General features: G+C 39.1%; 1 protein-coding gene across 9 annotated transcripts in view; it reads right to left on the reverse strand.

Annotated features, from left to right (window-relative positions):
- Positions 1 to 24,447, reverse strand: part of SIPA1L1 (signal induced proliferation associated 1 like 1) — a 376,440-nt gene that overhangs the window by 102,315 nt on the left and 249,678 nt on the right. For all 9 annotated transcript variants that reach the window (XM_082384312.1, XM_082384319.1, XM_082384318.1 and 6 more), the window contains 2 exons: positions 14,522 to 14,652; positions 8,945 to 9,133 (listed from right to left, as the gene is read on the reverse strand). In XM_082384312.1, the coding sequence (XP_082240438.1) occupies positions 8,945 to 9,133; positions 14,522 to 14,652 (320 nt within the window). The remainder of the gene's footprint in view (positions 1 to 8,944; positions 9,134 to 14,521; positions 14,653 to 24,447) is intronic.

Genomic DNA, 24,447 nt, shown 5'->3' on the forward strand with positions numbered 1-24,447 from the left:
CCCAGTCAAAACACAGAACATTTCTATCACGCCAAGTTTCCTGGTTCCCATTTGCTGTCCATCCCTGCATCAACTAACAGCCTCAGACAATCACTGTTCTTTTTTTTTCCACTGTAAATAGGTTTGCCTATATTTTAAAAGAATATTTTTGCTGGGTAAAATTCCTAGTGAGAGTTCTCTTTCAGCATTCTAGAAATGTGGCTTCCACCTCTTCTTTACGCTTTATAGCTCAGGAAAGGGTTAATTTTAATCCAATTGTCTGTCTTACTGTTCTTCTTTGAAGGTATTTTTTCCTCTGGCTATTTTTAAGATTTTTTCTTTTTCTTTTAATTTCAGCATTTTTTACTACGATGGGCCTATGTCTGATTTTCTTTGTATTTATCCTGCTTACAGTAGGCAGAGCTCCTTGATTCTGTCTCAATTCATGTGTTTCATCAGTTTTGGAAACTTCTTTACTGGTATTTCTTCAGACATCAATTCTGTCCCCAAATATTGCTTTAACTTCTCTTCTCCTCCTGGGAATTCCATCACATACATGTATTTCACTATGGCCCACGTGTCTTTTAGGCACTTTTCTGTATTTCTCATGTTTTCTTGTCTACATTCTTCAGTTAAACATTTGCTGGTAACTTCAATTCATCAATTTTCTCTTCTGCTGTGTCTAATGTGTTTTAACCCATCTGCTGAGATTTTAACTTTTTGTTTTTGTTTTTTCAGTTCTAGAATTTCAATTTGATTTTTTAAAAACAAATCCCAAGTTCTCCAGTGACCCTTGATCTCTATTTTTTATTTCTGCAGCCCCCATGAAATTAATGAAAACTCTGAACTGTCACCTACTTCTTATCTGCAGCTTTATGCTATACTTAAGCCCCAAGCCTCTTACAAATCAGCAAATGTCCAAGGAAAAAAGTGCTGCAGGATGATTTAATTTTGATGAACCCAAATTTCTCAATTATTTCTTTTCTAGACTAAGTCTAGAAAAGAAATATTTTTTGGTGTTATATCTAAGAACTCTTCACCAATCCTCAGGTCCCCCAAATTTTCTCCTATGTTTTTGTCAAAAATTTTTATAGTTTTACATTTCAAACTCTGATCCATTTGAATAAATTTCTGTATAATGTGTGAGATTTAGGTCAAGTTCATTATTTTGTCTACGTAATTGTTCTGGCACCCTTGTTTGAAAAGCCTGTCCTTCCTCTACCTTTGTCAAAAAAATCAGTTGGATATATTTGTGTGGAGCTATTTCTGGTTTCTCTGTTCTGTTCCATTGATCCATGCATCTATCCTTCCAATAAGATACAGTCTTGATTACTGTAGTTATACCAATATAATATAATGTCTTGAAATCACATAGAATGATTTCTCCCACTTTATTCTTTTTCAAAATTGTTTTGGCTATTCTAGTTCCTTTGCCTTTCAATATAAACTTCAGAATAATCTTGTCTATAATTTCAAAAATCTTGCTGGGATTTTGATACCGATTGTGTTAAACTGATATCAATTAGGGGAGAATTGACATCATTAATAGGTTGAGTCTTTCAATCCAAGTACATGGTATGTCTCTTTATTTTACTTAAGTCTTCTGTGAGTTCTTTCATCAGTGTTTTATAGTTTTCAGCATACAAGTCCTAAACATGTTTTGTTAGGTATATACCCAACTATTTCATTTTTTATTGAAGGATTGTAAATGGTGTTTTATTTTCAGTTTCCACATGTTCATTAAAAGAGATCCAACTGATTTTTGTGAGTTGATGTTGAATCATACAAACTTGCTGGACACACCTTGCAATTCTATAAAGTTTTTGTAGATTCCTTGGGGTTTTGTACATAGACTATCATGTCATTTGACATAGGGACAAATTTATATTTTCCTTTCCTTCATCCACCTGACTTTTATTTCCTTTTCTTGCCTTATTGTACTGACTAGAACTTCTAGTACTGTGTTGAATAGCAATAGAGACTGTGTACATCCTTGACTTGTTCCCATTAAGTCTTTCATCAACTATGATGTAAGCTGTAGGGTTTTTGTAGCTGTTTTTAATCAAGTTGAGGAAGTTCCTCTCTATTTCCGTTCTTATCATGAGTGAGCACTATGTCGTTCCTTATCCCAAGTTCCCCAGCCAATCTGCTTCCTTCGTTCCACCTTTCAGATTCATGTTTGCTTTATATACAGTGCACAAGGTTTTTAGCTGTACTTAGCAGGAAGAATGGGGGAAAATTACATCTATCCCATACTTCCAAAAGCAAAAGTCCAAATTTATTTTTAAAAAATACTTTGTCCAGTGTTTCTGGTTATTCTCAGTGGGTGGGCTGGTCTGAGACAAGCTACTCTGCCATTACTGGGCATGAAGACCTTGGTCATTTTTTCAAATCCTCATGATTCACATTGATAACATTTACTTTGGCTGGTTCTTCATAAACATGATAACTGTCTTAACTACTTCCTAAAGATTTATCACTGTACTGTCCTTCAAAAAGAATGACAAAGAGACTGGAAAAATTCAGTGTTGGGGGCAAAAAAATGCTAGTTAGAAAATTTATCTTCATTGGAATTTACTAACAAAAATCAAATTGCTTTAAAAAATGACATATGGATACTGGGTAGAAAGGTCATTTAAAAAAAATCTGACAGAGATGCTGTCAAAATTATTTATATACATGTGCACAGACAGATTCTAATCTATTTTTATCTTTGGCATAATGTAAAGGAAATATTCTATACACACACACAGTAATCTTATCTAATAACATGCTGTGCAAAAGTTCTCACAAAAATAGAAAGCTTCATATTGGGTATTAAAATGATTTATGTACTTGTATTGATTTGACATTAAGATGAATTTCAATTACATAGGAAAAGGCTCTTCATTGCAGCATTGTCTGTAATAGGAAAAGACTCTTACCCATCTAAATGTCCATTAATAGAGGAACTAATGAAGTAAACTATGGTACAGCAACAAAACAGAATATTATGCAGCCATATAAACAATGGGAAAACTTTCTGTGTACTGACATAGAAAGATCTCCAAAATGTATTACTAAGTGAAAAAGCAAATGTTTACAGCATGCTATATTTTGTATAAGAAAAAGGGAACTAAGACTACATATGCATATCTGGTGCATCTGTATAAAGAAACATAGGAATACATAAGAAACTAATAAGAGTGGTAATATAGGGGAGAAGAGAGGTGAGGGATAGGAACAGGGTGGAAATGGGATCCCTCAATGTAAATACTTTGATTTTTGGATCATTTGACGATATCAGCTAATTAAAGTCCTGTACGAAGGAAACTAGTTTACCTTTTTATTTTAAAGCTGAATTTAAAGCACAATTCACAGTTTAAAATCAAGAAGACTGAAATATCTGCAAACAGTTCCTCTGTCTTTTTGGACTGTGAACCAAAGAATCCTCACTGCAAGTCTTAGCCATGCTGAGCTCCTTCAACTGCAAACTGCAGTCCTACCCAACCAAACGTCTTCCAAATGCTACTGCTATCAGTCATGTTAATCATAAATCTTACTACTGGAAAGGCCTCCATCCAGTCACCCACCCCAGCCTCAGCCAGGCAAAACAGCATGGATGAGCCCGTGTAATCATTACTTGTGAACAGACGAGACAAAGCAACCAATGCCACTGTCTCCTTTCTCTGACCTGAGGACGGCCACGTATATGTCTTCCTGAAAATGTACATATGGAACCCATCTGGTGGCCATCTGAACTTTCAACATGCATTAGCTGATACCATAATCTAGAAGAAGACTGAAATTTCAGAAATGGTAATTGTTCTGCCAAAGCTTCATTCATAGAAAATGGGTTTTGGAAAAATTGTTTTCCCTATGGTTCATTCTTTAAATCCAGCTGCCTGAATCAAAGAGGAAAGTGGCTAGTCAAACTCATTTATCTTCAATAGAATAATGCACCAGGGCAATGAACAGGCTAAGTCAGCAGAGAATTTCACCCATGCCCTTAATCAAAGGAACAGTGCTATTCATTATCAAATGAACACTGCTTCTTTCCTTACATCTATTCTTGAGATATATATTACAGACCTAATTAGATATGATTACTTTTCCCCTTTAACTTCAATAACTTGAAGGACAACATTTTAAAGAATAGAGAATCCAACAAATATTTTCATTTCTTTGTATTTTTAATAGTATCTAGAAAAACAGTGGAGATACTCATTTAGGTAAAATCACTACTGTGTACATGAACCTTGACATTTCCTAATGAAAACAGGTCTTCCAATTTTCTCTTCTGCAAACTGGCAATTGCACTTTATTTTTAAGCTCTATTCTGATCCTATTTGGGTTTTACATGTTATACTTAATATTGGGCACTGTAGCCTGTAGCAATAAAACTTGGATCCATATTTCCAGTTCCTTCTCCCACTCAAGGGGAGGGGAGGGGAGGATGGGGTGTACAGTGTATCAGGTAAGAAAGTGGATTCTGGAGCCTGAATGCCTGGATGCAAGACTTGCCTCCACCAGATCCTAATTGTGATCTGGGGGGGTCCTTCCGCCTCTTTGTGCCTCGGTGCTCTTGTCGGCAAAGCAAGAACAATAATAGCACCTATATCAAAGGAGTCTAAGGGTTAATTAAAATAATTCATGTAAACTGCTTCACACAGCTCCTGGTTTAGTCACTGCTCAGTTCCTGGCTTAGTAATCTGTTTTTATTACTGCCTCACACTCCTGCTCAGCAGGGCTGCTTGCTGTCCCATAACCACATTCTGTGCTTCTGTCCTGCTGCGCTTTGTTCTCATTGTTCCGAGTCTAGACCACCGTGAGGCTTATTCTCTAGCCTGATGAAAGGTCCGTTTCATCCTGACCCATCTAACCAATCACAACTTGGCCCCACTGGCTTCTCTGTTTGCAGTTCTCTTATTATACTCATTATATACAGTAATTTATGACTCTGTCTCCTTCACAGGTAAGGACTGTGTCTTACTAGCCTATTTATTTTCGACAGTATTTAACAATCTGCAAAGAGTGGTTACTCAATTAGCATTTATTGAATTTTAAAAGTTACGCTTACTTCTGAAAGTTAAGCACAATATGTTATACTATCTATAACAGCAGCTTTCTCACAGGATGCTGATAAAGATGAAATAATGCATGTAAAGGACTAATGAGTTATTATTTTATCATTATTCAGTGTTCACCACATGCCTGGCATTGCAGTAAGTGCTTTACACATGCGAACTCCTTGAAACAGAGCCTGGTATAATGACCTTCCATTTCTCTTGCACTGGGTAGATGAGATAAAGGTGTTTTTTAATGACTGATGAAGAAAAACGGCATTAATATGGCAAATTTAAAAGTAACTGAATTAGCCATATTATTTAAAAGTTGGCCTGAATAGATAATGAAATTCCTGATATTTCACAGTGTAGTTTGGAGGACCAAAATAATTTGAGATGTGCAAAAAGAGATGAAAACTTGCAAATCTTAAAAACAAAAGGGAGGCTTCCCTGGTAGCGCAGTGGTTGAGAATCTGCCTGCCAATGCAGGGGACATGGGTTCCAGCCCTGGTCTGGGAAGATCCCACATGCCGCGGAGCAACTGGGCCCGTGAGCCACAACTACTGAGCCTGTGCGTCTGGAGCCTGTGCTCCACAACAAGAGAGGCCGCGACAGTGAGAGGCCTGCACACCACCATGAAGAGTGGCCCCCGCTCGCCGCAACTAGAGAAAGCCCTCGCACAGAAACGAACACCCAACACAGCCAAAAATAAATAAACAAACAAACAAACAAATAAATAAAAACAAAAGGGAGTATCGTGCAAACGCGTATCCAATGTTCAGGACTCCTAAGGGAAAATGGCACTGCTTCTGAAAGCCTCGATCCTCTCAATTGTAAAATAGGCCAATAACTGGAACCTACTGCCCAGGGGTGCCGTGAGGATTAAATCAGATGATGCTGGTAAAGAGCTTAGAACAGTGTAATAAGTAAACATATATATTTATCTAATGTGTTTTCATCATAAGAGATGCTCTCAATTATCTAATACGTGAAGATGTAGGACCATGATGGAAAAACTAAATCCAGAGGTGATCTAAATTTGCTGGGTCACAAACTGCTCTAAATTCTTGATAATGTGAAATCATTGGCAGGTTATTTCATCTTCTTATTGACCTTTCATGATAATGGAAATGGACATCAATCAATAGTGAAAAAGACCCAGGAAGGTATCAGGAAGGTGAATGTGAAAGCATGGGTAAGCCACAAAGCATATAATCATTTCCTAAAACTTTGGGAATTAAAATGCCTACTTCAGTTCCCACATAAATATCAGAGTCTAGTCAAATGACAAACAAATTTTTATATTTTTGTGAAATACTATCTTTTATAGTATATAGATATAACTTACATCTGCTCTTCTGTTCATTTCATTTTTAAATGGTAAGATTAAAAAAAAAAAAATGAAAAAAGCACCAAAGATCTGAAAGGCAAAATGCCACAATATAGCAAGCAAATAGTGTTTTCTTTATCCAAGCATAATTACGTGAGCTGTTAAAGTAGAAAAGATTTTAAAGGAATCATTTAAATAAAACTTAAAGGGAGATGTAGAAGGTCCTTTTAGCAAGTCCAGTTTTTTGGTATTCATACTATCAATCTCTTTAAATATAAGGGTGTACAAAGCACGAAATTTCAAACAATGATGACATAGAGAGAAACCAAAAATGCTTTGCAAAGATTCAAATGCATAATGTACTGCACTTACAAGCATTTCTTTTTCAAAATCTGTATTTGTAAAGGCACCAAAACAATCAGTTTCTCACAAGGATTTCAAGGCATTAATAAAATTTCCTACCAAAAATATGACTCCCCAGACTAAACACCTAAGTACGTGTGTCCTCTGTTTTTTATCAGTATAATTCTGGGCTTTAAATGCTATGAATATATAAACGGAAAGAGAGGCCAAGCAGTGGTGTCCCTTAGTTCAGATAAAGAGCTGCTCATACAGAATAGCAGGTTTTAAACGTCTAGATTCTACTGCCTAGAATTTAGCAAAATTTCCAAAATAAAATTGGAGAGACTCACCTAGACTGCTAAATTTTAATTTCACCGGGAAGGCATTAAAGAAGACAACTAACACATATTATCATCAATAATTTATGAAGGAAAGGATAGTTTAATATCCCCAAGAATAAGAAACCCATCATTTCAGAATAATGGGCAGTTTTTTGAATTAAATAAATGTACCTTTAAGTTAAACTCATTATACTGCTCTCATTTTTCCTGTGTGGATGGGACCGTATAGTGTTTATCACAGAGCAGCCCCATCTCCAACATTTTGTAAACACTAAGAGAGGGCACAAAATATGACAGAGAGCCCATACAATGTCTACAATTGGGGCACCCATTTTTAAATTTAATATAAGTAAAACAAAAGGAAAAAGGAAGAAAATACCTCCTCTACACAAAATAATCTGTTGAATTTAGAATGTGCAGTATATGCTTATATTATCAACATATGATTATATTATAAATGTCTAAATGTTGTTGTTTTCCTTGAAAAGTGTAGTAACTGAAAAGACTGAATCCATAAAGTTGAACCTAATCATTATTTTTCTACTCTTCCATTGTTAGAATAAATGCTCAAAATATTTATTGGAAAAACAGCATCCAAAATAGTTAAGTTTATGTATCAGTAGTCTTCTGAAGCATTGAAGTGCTCAGATTTACATGTTATAAACATGGATACTCACAGCCTATTTGAAATATACATATGAAATAGATATTAGCTATGCTTTACAATAAGTGAGATGAATGGACGAAAGGAGCAATGATTAGAAAAGTTACATCCAAATATTGGTTCCTAATAATATATTCCTATCAGCTGATTTAAAAGACTGAATATTCCTTGAAACTGATTTTTTTGAACTACCATTCATTTTAATAAAATTCAAATTTTTTCCTAATTAAGAAAATACCATCGAAATCTGTTTATAAAATGGAACTCAATAACTGGACCAATTTTACTTTTGGTAGAATTTTTTAAAAGTGCAATGGGAAAGCTACTACCACTCACTGCCAGGACGCAATATGGCTAAAATATTCAGAGAAAGAATTAAAATAAGAGTATATAGATACAAAGTCTAATAAAACTAGCTCATATGCTCAAATGATTCCAAGCAGAATGTGGATACTCTCTCTGGTTAGTGGATTTTCCGGATTATAGTTTCGCACTCTCTACTCTTCTGCCTCCTCCATATGGATTATCCTATCACTCATTTGTATCTGGATCAATGGCCCCACGTTAAGGTACAGGAAATATGCAGGTGAGAAAATCTTGAGCACTTTCATTTTGTTACAAATTAGGACCCAGATTTTTTAAATTTTGAATTTTTTATTTAAACACCTCGGCTAAAATACATTTTTGGTGGTATTAATAGACTAAAAATTAAAGCTTTTAAGAATGGTGTGGAGTAGTGGCTCCCAGCAGAGGCTTTGAACTTATTAACTGTGTGAACTTGGACTTACTACTGAACCTCTCTCTGTCTCAGATTCCTCATCTCTAAAATGGGGATAAAAATGGTATCATTCTCTTGGGGCTGGGACAATAGTTGGGATAACATATTAAGGTACTTAAAACAGAGCCTGGTGAATATGTTCATTAGTGTTAGCTATTGTTATTACTGTTATTGTTACTACTTATTCCTGGAGTATTTGAAAAATTCATTGCATTTATGGAAGATTACCAGAAGAGTTGAACATTGTTTAAGTCAGTCAGTCCTGACAAAGAGAATTTCAACAGATGAGAAAATGTTCAGAGTTCAGAGTTCAGAAAAAAGAAAGTGAATAATTGCAAAGAGAAGGTCCTTCACAATAAATAGTATCAGTTTTCCCCATCAAAAAAGAACTATTCAGGTCTGTATTCTGGATGCCTAGTGGACACCTGAGCAGCAAGAACGTTCTCCCCTGGCAGCCACACTTACCCCCTGTTCATCCAGTTTCATGAGTTGCTCTGTGACTTTGGGGGTGTTGAAGGCCAACCGCAGGCACTGGACATTGAGCTCGGGAATCACGTGCTCCAGCACTTCCTTCAGGGGCAGTCCCCGGGCCGTCGAGTGCTTTGCCGTTGAGGGTATGGCATCCTCCAGCACTGACCCTCTCAGTGTCATGAGCTGAAAGAGAGACACGTGCTCTGGTGAGATGAGCAAATACATCAAATGCACTGAAAGCCCAGTCTGAGGTCCCCCTTAGGGAGCTGGAAATGACATTTGATTGATTGAGCCAGTGAGGGAGAAAGGATGAGGGAAGTGATGTAAGATACTTTATATATGAAAAATGAGACCAACACTTTCAAGAAGACCCAGGCAAGTCCAACGGAACTCATAATCAAGGCTTCCGAGGACATTTCCTTAAATACCAAATAAAGTGCGTATTTCCCTAGAGAGCTCAGAAAGATCAAGGTCTCCATATAGCTATACAATGCCACACACACACTCACCAGGAAATTAAGAAGGAGCTACCCCCGAGAATATCTGAAGACTAAATGCTGAGAATTTAGATGTTACACCTTTTTGAATTATAAAAGGTAAGGGTGGGGGGAGAGTAAGTTTTAAATTTCATAATGTACTGTTGACTAGCTTAAACTAGTCCCATCCCCAAATGCTGCTACAATAGGACAGTGATTATAGGCAGTAGAGCGGCACCATCAACAGCATTTAAAATGACTTTTGCTTTACCCTTATGTCTTGAGATCCCTTCTATTATTATGAAATAAAAACATAAGCAAAGAAATTTCCTTAAGTAATGATGATCTGTCGAAGTAAACTAGTCTTAATTTTCAGACATTTCCACGTGGCAAAGTTGTCAGTATAACTTAAACACTGTACGGTGACCTAAAGAAAAAACCCATTAAGTCGAACGAATTTCCGTTAAGTGTGTAGGTTACAAGGCGCTGTACTGCAACAGGAGCAAACGTTGAGGGCTGGGTGTGGCATGCAAGAGGGTGAGAGGTAAGAAATACCCATTCAGGAGGATATATCTACTAAGAAAAGTTTAACAAGGTCAGGTTCTACAAGAGTCCAAAGGCAGAAAAGGGATCACCGTGGCTCAGGGCATAAGGAAAGGCCCTCATGGAAAAGGGTGGCACTGAAAAGGGGCCTTGAAATCTAGGAAAAATTATACAAAAAGACAATGTCAGAGAGCAAAGGTGTGGAGATGAGAAAGATCGGGGTGTGAGCGGGAAAGAGCGACTGCTGTAGCTTAGCTGGATCTAAGCGAGCCCAAAGGGGCAGTGGGTGGTGAAGCTACAGGCAGGCCGGAGCCCCGAGCCGAGTGTACCCCGACGGGCATGCACCTCATCTGGCTCCAACCGGCCATATCAGAACTTGTTTGCATAGGGATGATGATGTAAGAAAATTCAGTTAGCAAATAAAGATGAACTGCCCGAGGAAGAAACTACAGGCAGAGAAAACAGTTAGAAACAAACTGTAAACCGTCTTCAAGTAACAGGCAGAGGGTGTGACAGAGGATTAGCAGGGAAAATGGAAATCAAAGGAAGAATCACCAGGGAAGTAAAATCTATAACTGTGCCAACTGATGGAGAAGAGAGATGGGGGTAGGAAAAGCCAAGGTTACCAACCTCTGACTCTCAAGACAAGAAAAAGGTGCTTGGGGGGTATCTGCAGTCTGTTCCTTTGATTAGTATCTTTTCTTTCATTTATAAATAGTTTGCTTTCAAATGACAGTTGTGTAAAAAATCTTTTTCCTGTGACTTAATATCTAATTGGACAGAAATAATTTTTGTTTCGTTTTTTAAATCACGGGAAACGAGCAACTCTCTTGCTCCTGGGGACAGGAGGCTACAAAGGCTGGATGTATTTCCAACTGAGAACCCCAGACAAGGAATGCTAATCATTGCTAATCCTGCACCGCAGGAAGACAGCAGCCCACCTCAAGAAAGCCAGAGCAGAAAACCAAAAAGGAATGATTCCTTTTTATACCTGAATCACTAGTGTTACTGATATTTTTGTTAATGACTTCCAGAAACAGGAAGAGAATCCTCCCACATCCCTGTGCACCCATGCTTAAAAGCACTCACACCACAGATTTTGTTCATAAACAAACTGTCATGCTTCCAAATACATGTAAATTCCTTTTTTGTTTCTTTGTTGTGCAATGCCTATTTCTACTGAAAGAGATTTGTTTGTATTTCTGTTATCTTGATGCCATTTACTGAAGCAACAGGAGTGTCACTGTGGTGACTACGTTTTCTTTTTTCTCAATGGATTTATTAACAGGAGAAATCAATAGCATGAGAAGCTGCTACAAAGGCATAAGAATTAAGTCTTACTTTATTATATACTCAGTGAACTGCCTTCAGTGGAGAAGAGTGAACTGCCCATCCTACAATGTGCAGCTCTGGAGCAGAACCAACACCTAGAGATATTTCTATCAAAGGACTTTCATTAGTTTATTTCTATGAAAACTCTCATAAAGATACTGTAACCGAGCAGGACCCTATGGGGGCCTTCCTCGGACAGGCCTTCCCCCATATCCTCTGCTTTAGCTCCTCTCTGAAGGACCTAGATTTGATGCAAATTTCCTGAGTTGTTTTGCAGATGTGAAAATCCCCCACCAAATGGAAGAACTACTTGACTACCCTGAGTAGTTCTTCTCAGGCCTCCTGGAGCCTAAGGACTCATAATGTTAACCCCCGTGACACCAGCCTGCTGCCTCACCATCAGCCAGTCAGAGAACTGTGCACAAGCTGATCACGTACCCTGTGACCCACCCCCACTCCTGGCCTTTCAAAATGCTTTGCCGAAACCCTTCGAGGAGCTCGAGGCTTTTCAGGGCATGAGCCACCTCGTCTCCTTGCACGGGCTTGTGATAAACCTTTCTCTGCTCCAAACTCCGACGTTTCAGTTTGTTTGCCCTCACTGTGCGTCAGGCACACGAATCTGTGTTAACAGTATTACAATTAAACCACACTTAAGGATTATTTCTATCGGAATGAAAAAAATTACACAAAGGCTAGTGGCAATTAATGAAATAAACATTAGAGAGGAAGGACGGAATGAAGGGGGAGGGCTGTTTTAGGCGTTAGGTGTGTAGTCACGAACAACTGAGTCCTCATCTTCCCTGGGCTTATATTTGAGTGGGAGGGTCACAAAATGAACCAAGTAAGTAAGTACAATGCATGAGATAGTGGTTAAGTGTTCATGAAAAAAAGAAAGCCTGGAATTGGACATGAAATGAGATATGAGAGGGAGTAGAAATTTTAGATCCAGGGGCCAAGGAAGGCCCCTGTAACTTAAGAGTAAAGGCCAGAAGGAAAAGAGAGAGCTGCGGCCACGAGGATGCCTGGGGAGAACACTGAATACAGAGGAAGGAATAGGGACTATCTGAGCCCTGAGACAGAGGTGTCCTGAGATTGCCAGTGTGGCTGGAAAAGACTAAGTGAGGGGGAGTTTTCGGAGATGAGGTCAAGGTCGGAAGCAGACGCGTCTGGACTCCTAGGCTAGCAAGGAGAATGACTTTAACTTGGAAGATGGGAAACCATGAAAGAATTTTGAATTGAGGAATGACAAGACGTGGATTACATTTCTACAGGACCCCTGCTGGGCTTGAAAGGATGCAGGGCTTAAGGGCACAAGCAGGAAGAATGGTTCTTGGAGAAAGATGATGGTGGCTTGGCCCAGGCAGAGGCAGTGGGATTGGAGAAGCGGTAGAATTCTGGATACATTTTGAAGACAAAGTCAACCAGTTTTGTGGACAGACCAGATGTGGGGAGCAGGAGGGAGGAGAAGAGAGGAGTCAAAAGTGACCTCAAGGTCTCTGGCTTGAACAATTGTAACAACAGGGTTGTCACTGGTTAAACATTAATTTGAACATGAAAACAGGTGGTAATGGTTTTTTGAACCATGAACAACATTTGACTTGGATGTTTCAATCAAAGGGTAAGGAAGTGGCCCCATGGACCGTCGAATGGGTTGGCAGGAAAAGGACTAGAGAATCCTTAAGTGTGGTTTAATTGTAACTGCAGGTGGGAGGTGCAGGTGGAGCATTTGAGGCTGAGGCAGGGAGAAGCAGAGGGACCACATTCACTTAGGATAGGAGTTGACCTGGAGAGAGAGGGGCTGTGACCAGCCATGGCGTGCCTGCAAGGCAAGCTGGAAGGGACGATCGTGGACACCAGAGACAGGATCTGAGAACGAAAGTACCAATTTAGAAAGCTTCACCGTCTGGCATGAAGAATGATAGGATAGTGGCAAGAAGAGAAATTGAAATGGATAAAAAACAGAGAAAAGGAAAAGTATGATGCGGACTTAAATCAGAGTGGCCTTGGGGAGGGGGAAAGGTAAGGACAGGAAAGACAGAAACAGGTGGGAGGAGGTAAGTGTGGCTCTCAGAAATCCGGTGGGGTCTGAGGAGCAACTACCTACACCCAGCTTCAAAAACACACTGTGTTCTCTGTGCTTTTCACGTTCAACAAAAGTACTGACCCTGCTTAACGATCAGCTTTGGCATGGAGAAAAAGGACCCTACGGCATGTGAGTTCTTCGTTTCTCTCGGGCCACTCGACACAACACATTAGGTATTAAAGCTGTGCCTTTAAAAATCCTATTTTTAATTTCCCCAGAGTTCAAGCTGAGGAACAATTACTAAGTGAAGCCAACCCCTGCAACCTGCCTTGTATTCAATGGGGGAAATGAAGCCAAATGCCCTATTTAAACTAGTTTCAAAACCATTATTTTCTAGATACCTCAAGGGAGCATTAGGCATTAATGCATAACAACAATCCTAAAGTGATCTGGTTCAAAGAGAAAATAAATTGACAGCTGGCACAACTAAACATATGTTTAGAAAGAAAACAAAGGAAAAAAACCTCATAGTCCCAAACTTGTTCACGAGTTTTTTTTTTTAAATGCTTTGTTGGCTATTTTATGTTTCCTTTTCTTTTTTTGACCTGAATTTCATTTTAAAATAAAAACTCACATATTATGTGTACTTAGATCCCTAAAGAGCTCCAAGAACCTGTCTTACCCACAGTTAGACAGCCTCTGATTCAAATAGTCCGCATTTTAGGCCTCCGAGAATAGGTCCAAGATGGCAAAGTGAAAATGCAAGAAGAAAAGAGTTTTCTTGGGTCAAGAAATGTCCTAAGCAATAGTTTGGAAAAGTGAGTTAAGTCTTGGCTGACCCTCTCTGCCTCCTCAAGCTGGCTCGGTGCCTTCCGGCTGCCCAAGCAGGATATGTAATATCCAGTTTGGGATTCTGAGGACTCCAATTTCCTTGGGTCACACTTAATGGACATATCTTTCTGTGAATCAAAACTCCCATTCATTTATTGCATCTATCCAGGGCTAGATGGGAAGAAAGGGTCCAGATCTAACCATTATGTCCAGCCCTATCACCACTGGAATGAATGAAAGGGGTCTTTGTTTATTCTAAAGACATTTGTAACCATGCGCTATTAAATTTAATTGCTTTGCTACTGCTACTACTCTATTTTTTCCTCAATTAAATTAAGCCTCAAGTCTTTCTCATGTGCGACTTACCTCACTAGTTCTAAAAATTATTCGGTAGTTGTATGGAGATCCATTTTCTTTCATTTCTTCTGGTTTTTCCCTTCGAATGCTCACAGCCACCGCACCAAGATTCTCATCTGCCCCAAAATAGTTCCAGTGTTCTTAGGTACAATGAGACAAAACAAAATTAGAATATTTACAGAACGCTTAAAAATGTTTTATGCTGTTTGCTATTTAGATCACTCAGAAATTACTCTATACCAATAAAATGTAAATGCATTTAACAAAATTAATATTCTTCAATGAGTTATAAAAGTAAAGACTTAACTATGCAGGTTTAGTCTCAGAGGAGGTAAGACAACAGAGGTGGCCTGTTCAGGTTCTTACTACTCGGCAACTTACTGCTCTGCTATTTTTTTAAAAAGAAATTTGTGGTTTCTCCTTATAAACAGGCTATATTGTGTCAGGGCTTCTTAGCTTTCATAAAAACAACAACAACAACAACAAACTCCCCCCAAACCTATTGAGAACAAAGTTTGCGTATGGAGGGATTTCCTGCAGATTAAAAAAGATTCCCTGGACTGGAGAGAGGAGAGAGGTCCGTGAGTTACTCGGCAGCTTTCCTCCCACGTTGCCCAAGTAAGATGGAGTCTTAGCTCAGAGGTAAGAGCTTCCAAGTGCCCCTGGGAGGCAGAAGCCCAGACCCAGGGCTCTGGGCCGCACCAATGGTTCCCACATAGTAAGCACAAAAGGCATCCCACGGAGCCACTGAACCTGGAGGGAAGGGAGGGCTGGGATAACGGGTCTCTCCTAGGCAACCAGTGTGGCCCTATGACTAATGGCGACTCAGGGGCCTCTCTCCTCAATGTCTGGCATTGCTCCGGACTCCAAACCTTAGCACAACCTTGGGGTTTGGGGGTAAGTGTCCAAATGACTGGTGTTGACTTTACCTTCCTCCTGACAAGAAGGAAGGTCGCGATCAAAATTAAATTAATTTACAGAAAATGTAAAAAGTGATATTTACTGTACACCTAAGTATCTACTTCTTAAAAAAAATTAAAATCGTTGATACAGACATGATACGTTTACAGATGAGAAAGCGAATAAAACAAATATATGAAAAGCTAGAACAGATAATTTACTTTTCGAACCTCCAAAACACTTACTTTATATTGTCCTATTTCATTTACGTGTGACATGGTTAAATGACTGAGTTGTGACATGGTAGGCTATTCTCATACAAAATGCATCAATATTTGAAAATACATGTTATTCTCATACAAAACATGTATTTGAAAATCCATGAGAATAATAAGAAACAACAGCATAAAATATCTAATCACGTAATTTTAAAATTTAGGTAATACGTATGAAAATGCTTTGCAAGTACTAAAGAACAATTATAAAAGATGTACTCATTAATATCACGGGCTCTATAAGAATATTATCAGGGCTTCCCTGGTGGTGCAGTGGTTGAGAGTCTGCCTGCCAATGCAGGGGACACGGGTTCAAGCCCTGGTCTGGGAAGATCCCACATGCCGCGGAGCAACTAAGCCCGTGAGCCACAACTACTGAGCCTGCGCGTCTGGAGCCTGTGCTCCGCAACAAGAGAGGCCATGATAGTGAGAGGCCCGCGCACTGCGATGAAGAGTGGCCCCCGCTCGCCGCAACTAGAGAAAGCCCTCGCACAGAAACGAAGACCCAACACAGCCAATAAATAAATAAATTAATTAAAAAAAAAAGAATATTATCATAATCCATGGAAATTCAAAATAAGGGAAACAATGGGAATACAGGCAACAAACATCTCATATATGGACAGCTGAGAAACAACCCAATAAACATCACAAAATTCATGTACAAACACTTATGTACACCCTCAAAGCACAGCACGTGAGAATCACACTCAGAGGTTATTTACTCTTACTTTGCACATAATTTTAATAAGCGTGGTTGTCTGATCTTCAAGCCCACAGCTTGATTTCAGAGGTGTGTTAATTCCAGATGTTGACAAAGTCCAGGGTGTAGGGCTGATAGAGACTTGCATGCAGACAGCAATGGGACAGAACAACTTACAACAAGGAAGAAAACAGAAAGGGAGAAGACAGAAATAGTATAAAAAAGCGGACAAGAACTGAAAGAGAAACAAGACAGCTGTCTGGGGCTATTCACTGAAGGAGCAAAGAGCTTAACAAACTTCAGTAACTTCAGAGCGTATTTCAACCCGGCAGCAGAGAACACCAGTCAATGTGTCAAAAATGAGCATCACATTCATTATATCCTGTTCCTTGCACTTCATGGACTTTACTGAAACCTGACTCTCCAGAAACTCCTCAAACATCCCCCACCCCCGCCACAAACCTCAGGAAGGGCAGGTGAGACTGCTATTCTCTGCTGCTGGAGAAATTCACAAAGATGGGGGTCGCTCTCAATTAGTGTCAGTAACCTCAACTCATCCTCAAGCTGTCCCTGGTCTGCTCTCGCTCTCCTTCTCCAGAGAAGATGTCTCAAATATTCTCTGTTCTCCCTCAAACTCCCCCCATCTTACCTTCTCTCAATCTCAGCAGATAATGCTGTCTACGTCACAGAGAAGATAAAGAGCCATTTCAGAAGCAACTGTCCTCACTTTCCACCATCACACACACTTACCTGGGTCCAGACTTTTGCTTCCTTTCCTTTACAATCTAAAACCCAATCTCCCCCGAAAGTCTGGTCTCCACTCATTCCACCTTCCCAGGGACACTGATGCCTGATCACCCTCCCCGTATCTTCAGCTTCCCCTCTGCCTGCTCATTCCCATCATCATTTAATCAGGCTCAAGTCTCCTTCATCTTTAACCGTAACACTTACCCTCAACTCCTTATCCACCTCCAGGTTATCTCCTTTTTCTTTCCTTCCACTGGCAGCTTCTTGAAAGAGATGCCTAATTCTTCACTTTAGGATTCCTATCATCTGAAACCATTGCACAGTCACCAATGTCAGCCTTAAAGTTCAAACAAATGGAAACTTTTGGTCCTTATCTTGCTCAAATTCGCCACAACAACTCGCCAATGGCACAGTTGGCTATTTCATTTTTTTTCTAGAAACACTCATCCTGGCTTCTCAGACACCACCCTCTCCTGATTTTCCTTCCACCACTCTGGCTCTTCTTACTCAGTTTCCCTTCCTCTTCCCATCTGGAATCTTCCATCCACTCTCAGAACTTCCACTGCCATCTCAATGCTGATGACTCTCAAGAGTCCACCTGCCCACTCCAGACATCTGTGAGCCCTGGATTTTTACGTGTACCTCACGGAACTCACTGTTTGTTTGTCCCATGGCATCTGTAAAAGTGAACCCATCACCTTCCATACAAACCTATACAGCTCTCCCTGCAACCCCAATTTCAGCGACTGCTACCACATTCCTCTAGTTGCTCATGCCAGACCCAATGTCATGCCTTGTGAATTCTAGTTCCTAAATAGCTCTCAAATCCACCTACTTTCCCTCCATCTCACTGCCACTGATTTACCCTCATCATCATTTGCCTGGATATTTGTGAGTCTTCTGACTGGTTGGCTTTTCCTGATTGGCTTCTAAGATGCAAACCTGACCATCACTATTAAGTTTAAAACCCTCCTCATGGCTTCCCAAAGGCTCTCACAGCCTGTCACCAGCCTATCACTCCAGTTTCAACTTGGACAATTCCATCATCCTTCTGAACTCTGAGAACCAACCATACTGAACTTCTCAACTCACTATGCCCCTTCTCACCTGAGACACCCTACCTAGAACATTCTTCCCACAACTCTTTATTTGACTAAGTCCTCTCACCCTTCAGGTCGCATCTGAAATATTATTTAGACATCCTCTCAAAGAGTGATTGAACACTGGAGCAAAATGAAAATGTGTACTTTGTATAGTAACAATAATACTTTAAGAATTCATAAAAATACAAATTAGGGAAACCAAATATTTAATATATTTCAACTAAAAAAATTTAGAAATGTTACAACAGAAAAATATAAATATTAAACACAATCATTTGGGTATAAATTGGCAGATAAAATAATAGTGTTATTTTAAAAAGAAACTAAATCCTACATAAAAATGAAGAATATTGATTTAAAAATGAAAAAAAAATTAAAGATCATTTAAACTTTTTTGTGTGTGTCATCCTCAACACCTGGCTATATTTTTGTGCAATTTTTCCCAGCTACTGAAGAAGTACATTTCTGAGTTGGGGGAATGCTGATGAGATCATTATAAACTAACTTCTAACACCTTCTTCAGACTCTATGTTCAAACAAACCCATCTCTGGTTTGATAACTCCAGGAAGATCTTTTAAAAACTTATTTGTGTGTTTGTGCAGAAACATCAATCTTTTTTTTTTACTGAAAAAGAGCTCTAGCTATTATTTCCAAGAAGGTATTTCCATTTGATCTTTATTTCAGTTTCATCAGTAGAGATGAAGATTCTGGTCTGGCTTCCTGTGTTAAATTCACTAATATCATGTTCAGACTCTACTTGTTCAAAAAGTCTTTCAACTTGAGCAAGAATTATTCTTGCAATAAAAGCCTTGCTTTTTGGTCCACCATCCATTTTTCTGCTCCTGAGGATTACAGAAGTATAGACAAAAGTCCTTTCTACATGAACACAACTTTTTCACTTCAAAATCCGAATGCAATGTATAATTCGCCAATAGAGGAGTCCGGTTCAGCAAATTACCTTAAATTGAATTTTTGAGTCTTTAAACTTTGATCTCAAGACAAATGACTTTTTTTTTTTTTTTTTAACTTAAAACCCAGCCTTTCAGGGATATCCTGTGTCCTGTCCTTCTGGCCACTCTTGCCGCTGCCTGTCCTTCAAGTTCACTGGACTGCGGTACTCTCCTCTTGGGACCACAGCCTTGGGGCAGCACTTCTGCACTTACTCCCTGCTGCAGCATGTTTTATCTCTTCCTACCAGCCATGTACCTCCACCTTTTGCTGGCGGTGCTATCCATCAACTGCAGAGAGCTCTTCCAGCCATACCTACAATCAGCTTTGTCTTTTTGGGGGTGGCGGGACAGAAGGGAGAGAAGGGGTACAGGACAGGGGAGATGCAGATGATAAGTGTTAAAGAAAGGCCAGGAAGCCTTTGATGATGAAAGTCAGAGGAAGGAAAGGGAAAGGAAAGAGGAGTTGGAGACTCAAGCAGGGTGGTTAAATCTGCTGATGGATGAACTGAAATATAGGGATTACACCACCAAAAATAATGATATTTTTGTGCCAGCCTACTGGAATGCCAAAAACCAGTATTGCAATCACTCCATTAGAATGATATAATGCAGCAAAGTGAGGAACTTTGCCAAGCACTCTAATACTCAACATCAACCATGAAAATACAGGCTTTGCCTTCTTTTTCACAGATGTGGCAAATATGATTTAGAGAGAATAAGTCACTTCCCAGCCACAACTAGTAAACAGCAACACCAGAACTCAAACATATTATTTTAAGTACCAATTCCAAAGCTCATTTTCTTAGCCATTACATCTAACATTATCTTCCCAAACGTTTCTAAAACTGTATTGTGAATAAAAAATAGGTAATAAAATGTGATGCCTAAAGGGATTAACTAGCCAGATGACACATAAAGCTTTATTCCTTGATGTGCTATATTGCCAAGGTGTCACTGTGGGTTTTTTTTGTTTGTTTGTTTTTTAATAAATTTATTTATTTATCTTGGCTGCGTTGGGTCTTCGTTGCTGCATGCAGGCTTTCTCTAGTTGCGGCGAGCGGGGGCTACTCTTTGTTGAGGTGCACAGGCTTCTCATTGCGGTGGCTTCTCTTGTTGTGGAGTACGGGCTCTAGGCACATGGGCTTCAGTAGTTGTGGCACATGGGCTTCAGTAGTTGTGGCTCGCGGGCTCTAGAGCGCAGGCTCAGTAGTTGTGGCGCACGGGCTTAGCTGTTCCACAGCAATGTGGGATCTTCCCGGCCCAGGGCTCGAACCCGTGTCCCCTGCATTGGCAGGCGGATTCTCAACCACTGCGCCACCAGGGAAGCCCCTGTCACTGGGTTTAAAGGGAGCAATATTCATGTTTTATCCTTATATGGCTGATTCTCTGCTGCCTTCATTTCTCATCTTTAGCATCTAAAAAATTTTCAGCCTAAGTCTTCTTATTAGTTCTAGTTCTTGAGTTTTAACAAGGATGGTACAAAGAGCACCAATGCCTAGCTCTGCTATCACTAGAACATTCCACACAAATAGCCATATTTCTGGCTGACACAGTCACAATAATAAATAATAAATTTAAATGAATGAATGAATGAATGAATGGCTCTTTCCGAGAAGAGCACTACTCTGTCTCTGGTCCCCAAAGGGCTCATCCTAATTATAAGGGTGGAGGTTCCACGAGAACTAAATAGCCTAGGACTTTGCATCATAATCAAAAGCAGGTCAGAGTAATGGATGGGGACACTTACACAGGACTGGCCACAGGCCACAATTCTGTCCCAAAGCACTCCACTAAGCTTATAATTATGGTTGCATAAGAGTAATTGCCCACATTTACAAAGTGCACAGTACTCTGAAGTTCCAATTCTTCTTTCCATAGGTAACTCTTAAAAGGTAAGGTGGTCTATTTGCCAAAATTACATGAAGTTGTTAGGCTTAAAAGTCTCACGTGACTAAGCAGCCCCCAGTAGCCCCCTAGCTTGCCAATAAAAGGTAGACTAAGACTGACATTAATAAATTGCATACCAATGGTTAAAGAAAAAAAGTACAAAGAAAGCTCTAATTGAAACAAAGGGAAAAAAAGCATCAGCGTCAAAATGGGAGATTTTTAATTGGCCATTATCTATGACAAATAGCCAATAATTATATTTTTAAAAATTCAATCCCATTAGTGATCGAAGAAATGAAAATGTGTTGGACCTATAATAAATGGTCTAAAATAAAAACTGTAAATATTCAAAGTAGTCAAGAAAATGTTAAACACTATACAGTCTTAAAATATCGGTGGGACCTTCCTGGTCTAAGCTTTCTTAAGAAAAATTTGGCAATAAAATTCAAGGTTCCTATAAAGTTCACACCAGGGCTCTACCTTATGTAAATAATTGGACATGTGGAAAAAAAAGTTACATAACAAGATCATTTATGTAAGGTCAAGGTTTTTAAACTTGTCTATGCATAGCAATTACGGGGTCCATGAACTTGAATGAAAAAAATTATACCTTTATTTTCACTAACTTCTAAATGAAACATAGCATTTCTGTTAGTTGTAAATGAGCCAACCAACTACAGTAATATTAGCTGTACATGTGACTTTGATACCAACAGAAATCATAGACATTTTCATATCACATTACAGCTGTTGCAGACATATCAAAATATCAATTATGCTCATCACAGCTTTGAAATTATGGTAGTTATCAGATCTGAGGCTAGATCTTTTTGTTAATGCAATAAGAAGCATCTATATAGTACGTCACAAAATTTTTAACACTCTTGCAATTGTATTTTAATATGCTTGGTTTGCTTTGTACGTCTATTTTACGCACTTAAAAACATTATTCTAAGGAGAGTCCATAGATTTCACCAAACTGCCAAAGGGGTCAATGGGGGAAAAACAAACAAACAATCAAAAGACACTTAGGAAGATCTAATGTAAGAATGATTTATAATAAGAAACTGGAACGCCTGAATATAGAACAGCTGGAAAACTTTAAATAAATGATGGCATAGCCAATTATGGAACCAGGAAAAAAATACATAAAACTATATTTAATGATCCTTATTTTACTTAAAAAAATGAATATGTATTAAAAAAAAGATGAGAAGTAAAATCAGTAGTAATCACATGATTAATTTGCTATAGTTGCTTATTTTTCTGTAATGAATATATGTGACTTTTACAATAGGAAGATTTTTAAAAGTATAAAAAGTGTATTTGGTTTGCAAATGGCCAAAGAGTGTAAAGCATAGTTTACAAGGTTGCATATTAATGTAACTCTTTAAGTTTAATGTTAGTTACAAATGCCAGCTCAGAAAAATAAAAGTATTTAACATCCAAATGAAAGAAATTATAATGAAACACCTGTCTCTAACTCAAATGTCTTTATATTTTAAAAAAACTTTTGTATCTCCTTACTAGGGATATTGCAGCAAGATGTCTGTGTAAAATGCTTCTGAAGGATTTGAAAGGAAGTCCCCTCAGAAACAGTCAGAAATTCAGTCAAGGCCGAAGTCACTGCCGCTCATGAGGGTGAAGCCCATGCAATGTGTCTCAAAAACTCAGCACAGCCCACACACTTGTGTCGATATGAGTTGCTGAGGTTGCTTCTGCTGATGCTTCTACATCACTGAATGCTTCTACTTGACTCGAATGCAGTTAGGGAGGTCTCTCCTCTTGCTGCCCTGAAGTTCAGATGCATGACCTCCCCATACACAGCAGGGAGCTCCAAGAGAAGATAAGCAAAGGAAGTGGTACAATAAAGCAAGTATGTTTTGAGCACCTAATTTCGGTGGCTCACTGGTGTCTGAAGTTAATAATGAGGTGTGAATTTGAAAAATAGGTGGCAGGATTTATTATATGTTAACTTGTACTGAAATAACAGATCTAAAGGGCCCTTATGTCCTCGAAACTGCAAAACAAAGAGCATAGAAATTCTTTGGGTATAGGAATTAGTAAGCATGGCATTCGCCTTGATGCATGTTGACACACAAAGCTGAGGAAGCATTCCCATTTTCATGTGGATGGTTCATATGTCAGCTGCTGTTATTGACTGTACCTGAAGGTTTTTGTTTTTTACGTTTTATCTTGACTGCTTTTGGACTTACAGAGATGTTGCAAATATAGCACAAAGAGTTTCAGTACATATATCCTTAACCCAGTCTTCCCCAATGTTAACATCTTATGTAACTACATATAGTACAGTCGTCATTAATCAGAATCAGTAAATTAACATTTACTAAAGATCTTACTCAAATTTCACTAGTTTTTCCACTATGTCCTTTTTTGTTCTGAAATCTCATTCATTATCCCATGTTGTACTTAATTGTTATTTTTTCTCCTTAGTCCCCTGCAGTCTGTTACAGTTCCTCAGTCTGTAACAGTCTCTCATGACCATGACACCTTTGAACAGTATTTATCACTCAATTTGGGTTTGTCTGGTAGTTCCACATGATTGGACTAAGGTTATGCATTTTGCGCAAGAGAACCACAGAAATGATGTAACCTCAGTGCATCATTTCATGGAGTTCATGATAGAGACCTGATTCATTCCATTAAGGTGGCACGTGACAGGTTTCTTCACTGAAAAGTTACTATTTTTCTCCTTGTGGTTTACAAATATCTTTGGGGAGATACTTTGAGATTATGTAAATCCTGCTTCTTCTCCTGTTTCTCCTCAAACTGTCATCCACTGACTTTAGCATCCATCATTTGTGTCTAAGAAGGTTTACAATAGTAAAAACCAGTCTCCATAATTGTGTTTTGGGTCTATGGGGATCGACTGGTGGTCTTGGTTAATTTCCACAAAACCACCATGACCACACACAGACCTATCTGTGGTCTCATTTCCTGAAAAGAGAGGAAAAGGAACTGTAACATATTATCTGGTGTCCAGAGTATAACACAAGGTCATGTACACAGTGGGCCCTCCCTGCCGCTACCTGATGCTATAAATATAAGATACACTGGCTCCTCAACTCAATAAATTTTATACTTTGCATCAGGACCAAACATTCGTTCAGTTGTGAAACGTTTGCTGAGTCTGCCTAATCTGTGGTCCTTGCCTTCAAGGAGTGCTTAGACTGGTTATGAACTAGGGCGCCATAGAAAGCCCTGGGCAGAAACCAGGGCATAGGGTGACTTGGAACAGTGGTGGGAAAGCACTTGCACCTTTGGGAAGGAGCAGGTTACTCAGAATCCCAGGAGACACAGGGAGAACAACCCATTCTGATGCATGGGCGGGAGGAAAGGCAGGAGGGA

Source organism: Balaenoptera borealis, assembly GCF_965194805.1.
Source record: "Balaenoptera borealis genome assembly, chromosome: 3".
Taxonomy (NCBI): domain Eukaryota; kingdom Metazoa; phylum Chordata; class Mammalia; order Artiodactyla; family Balaenopteridae; genus Balaenoptera; species Balaenoptera borealis.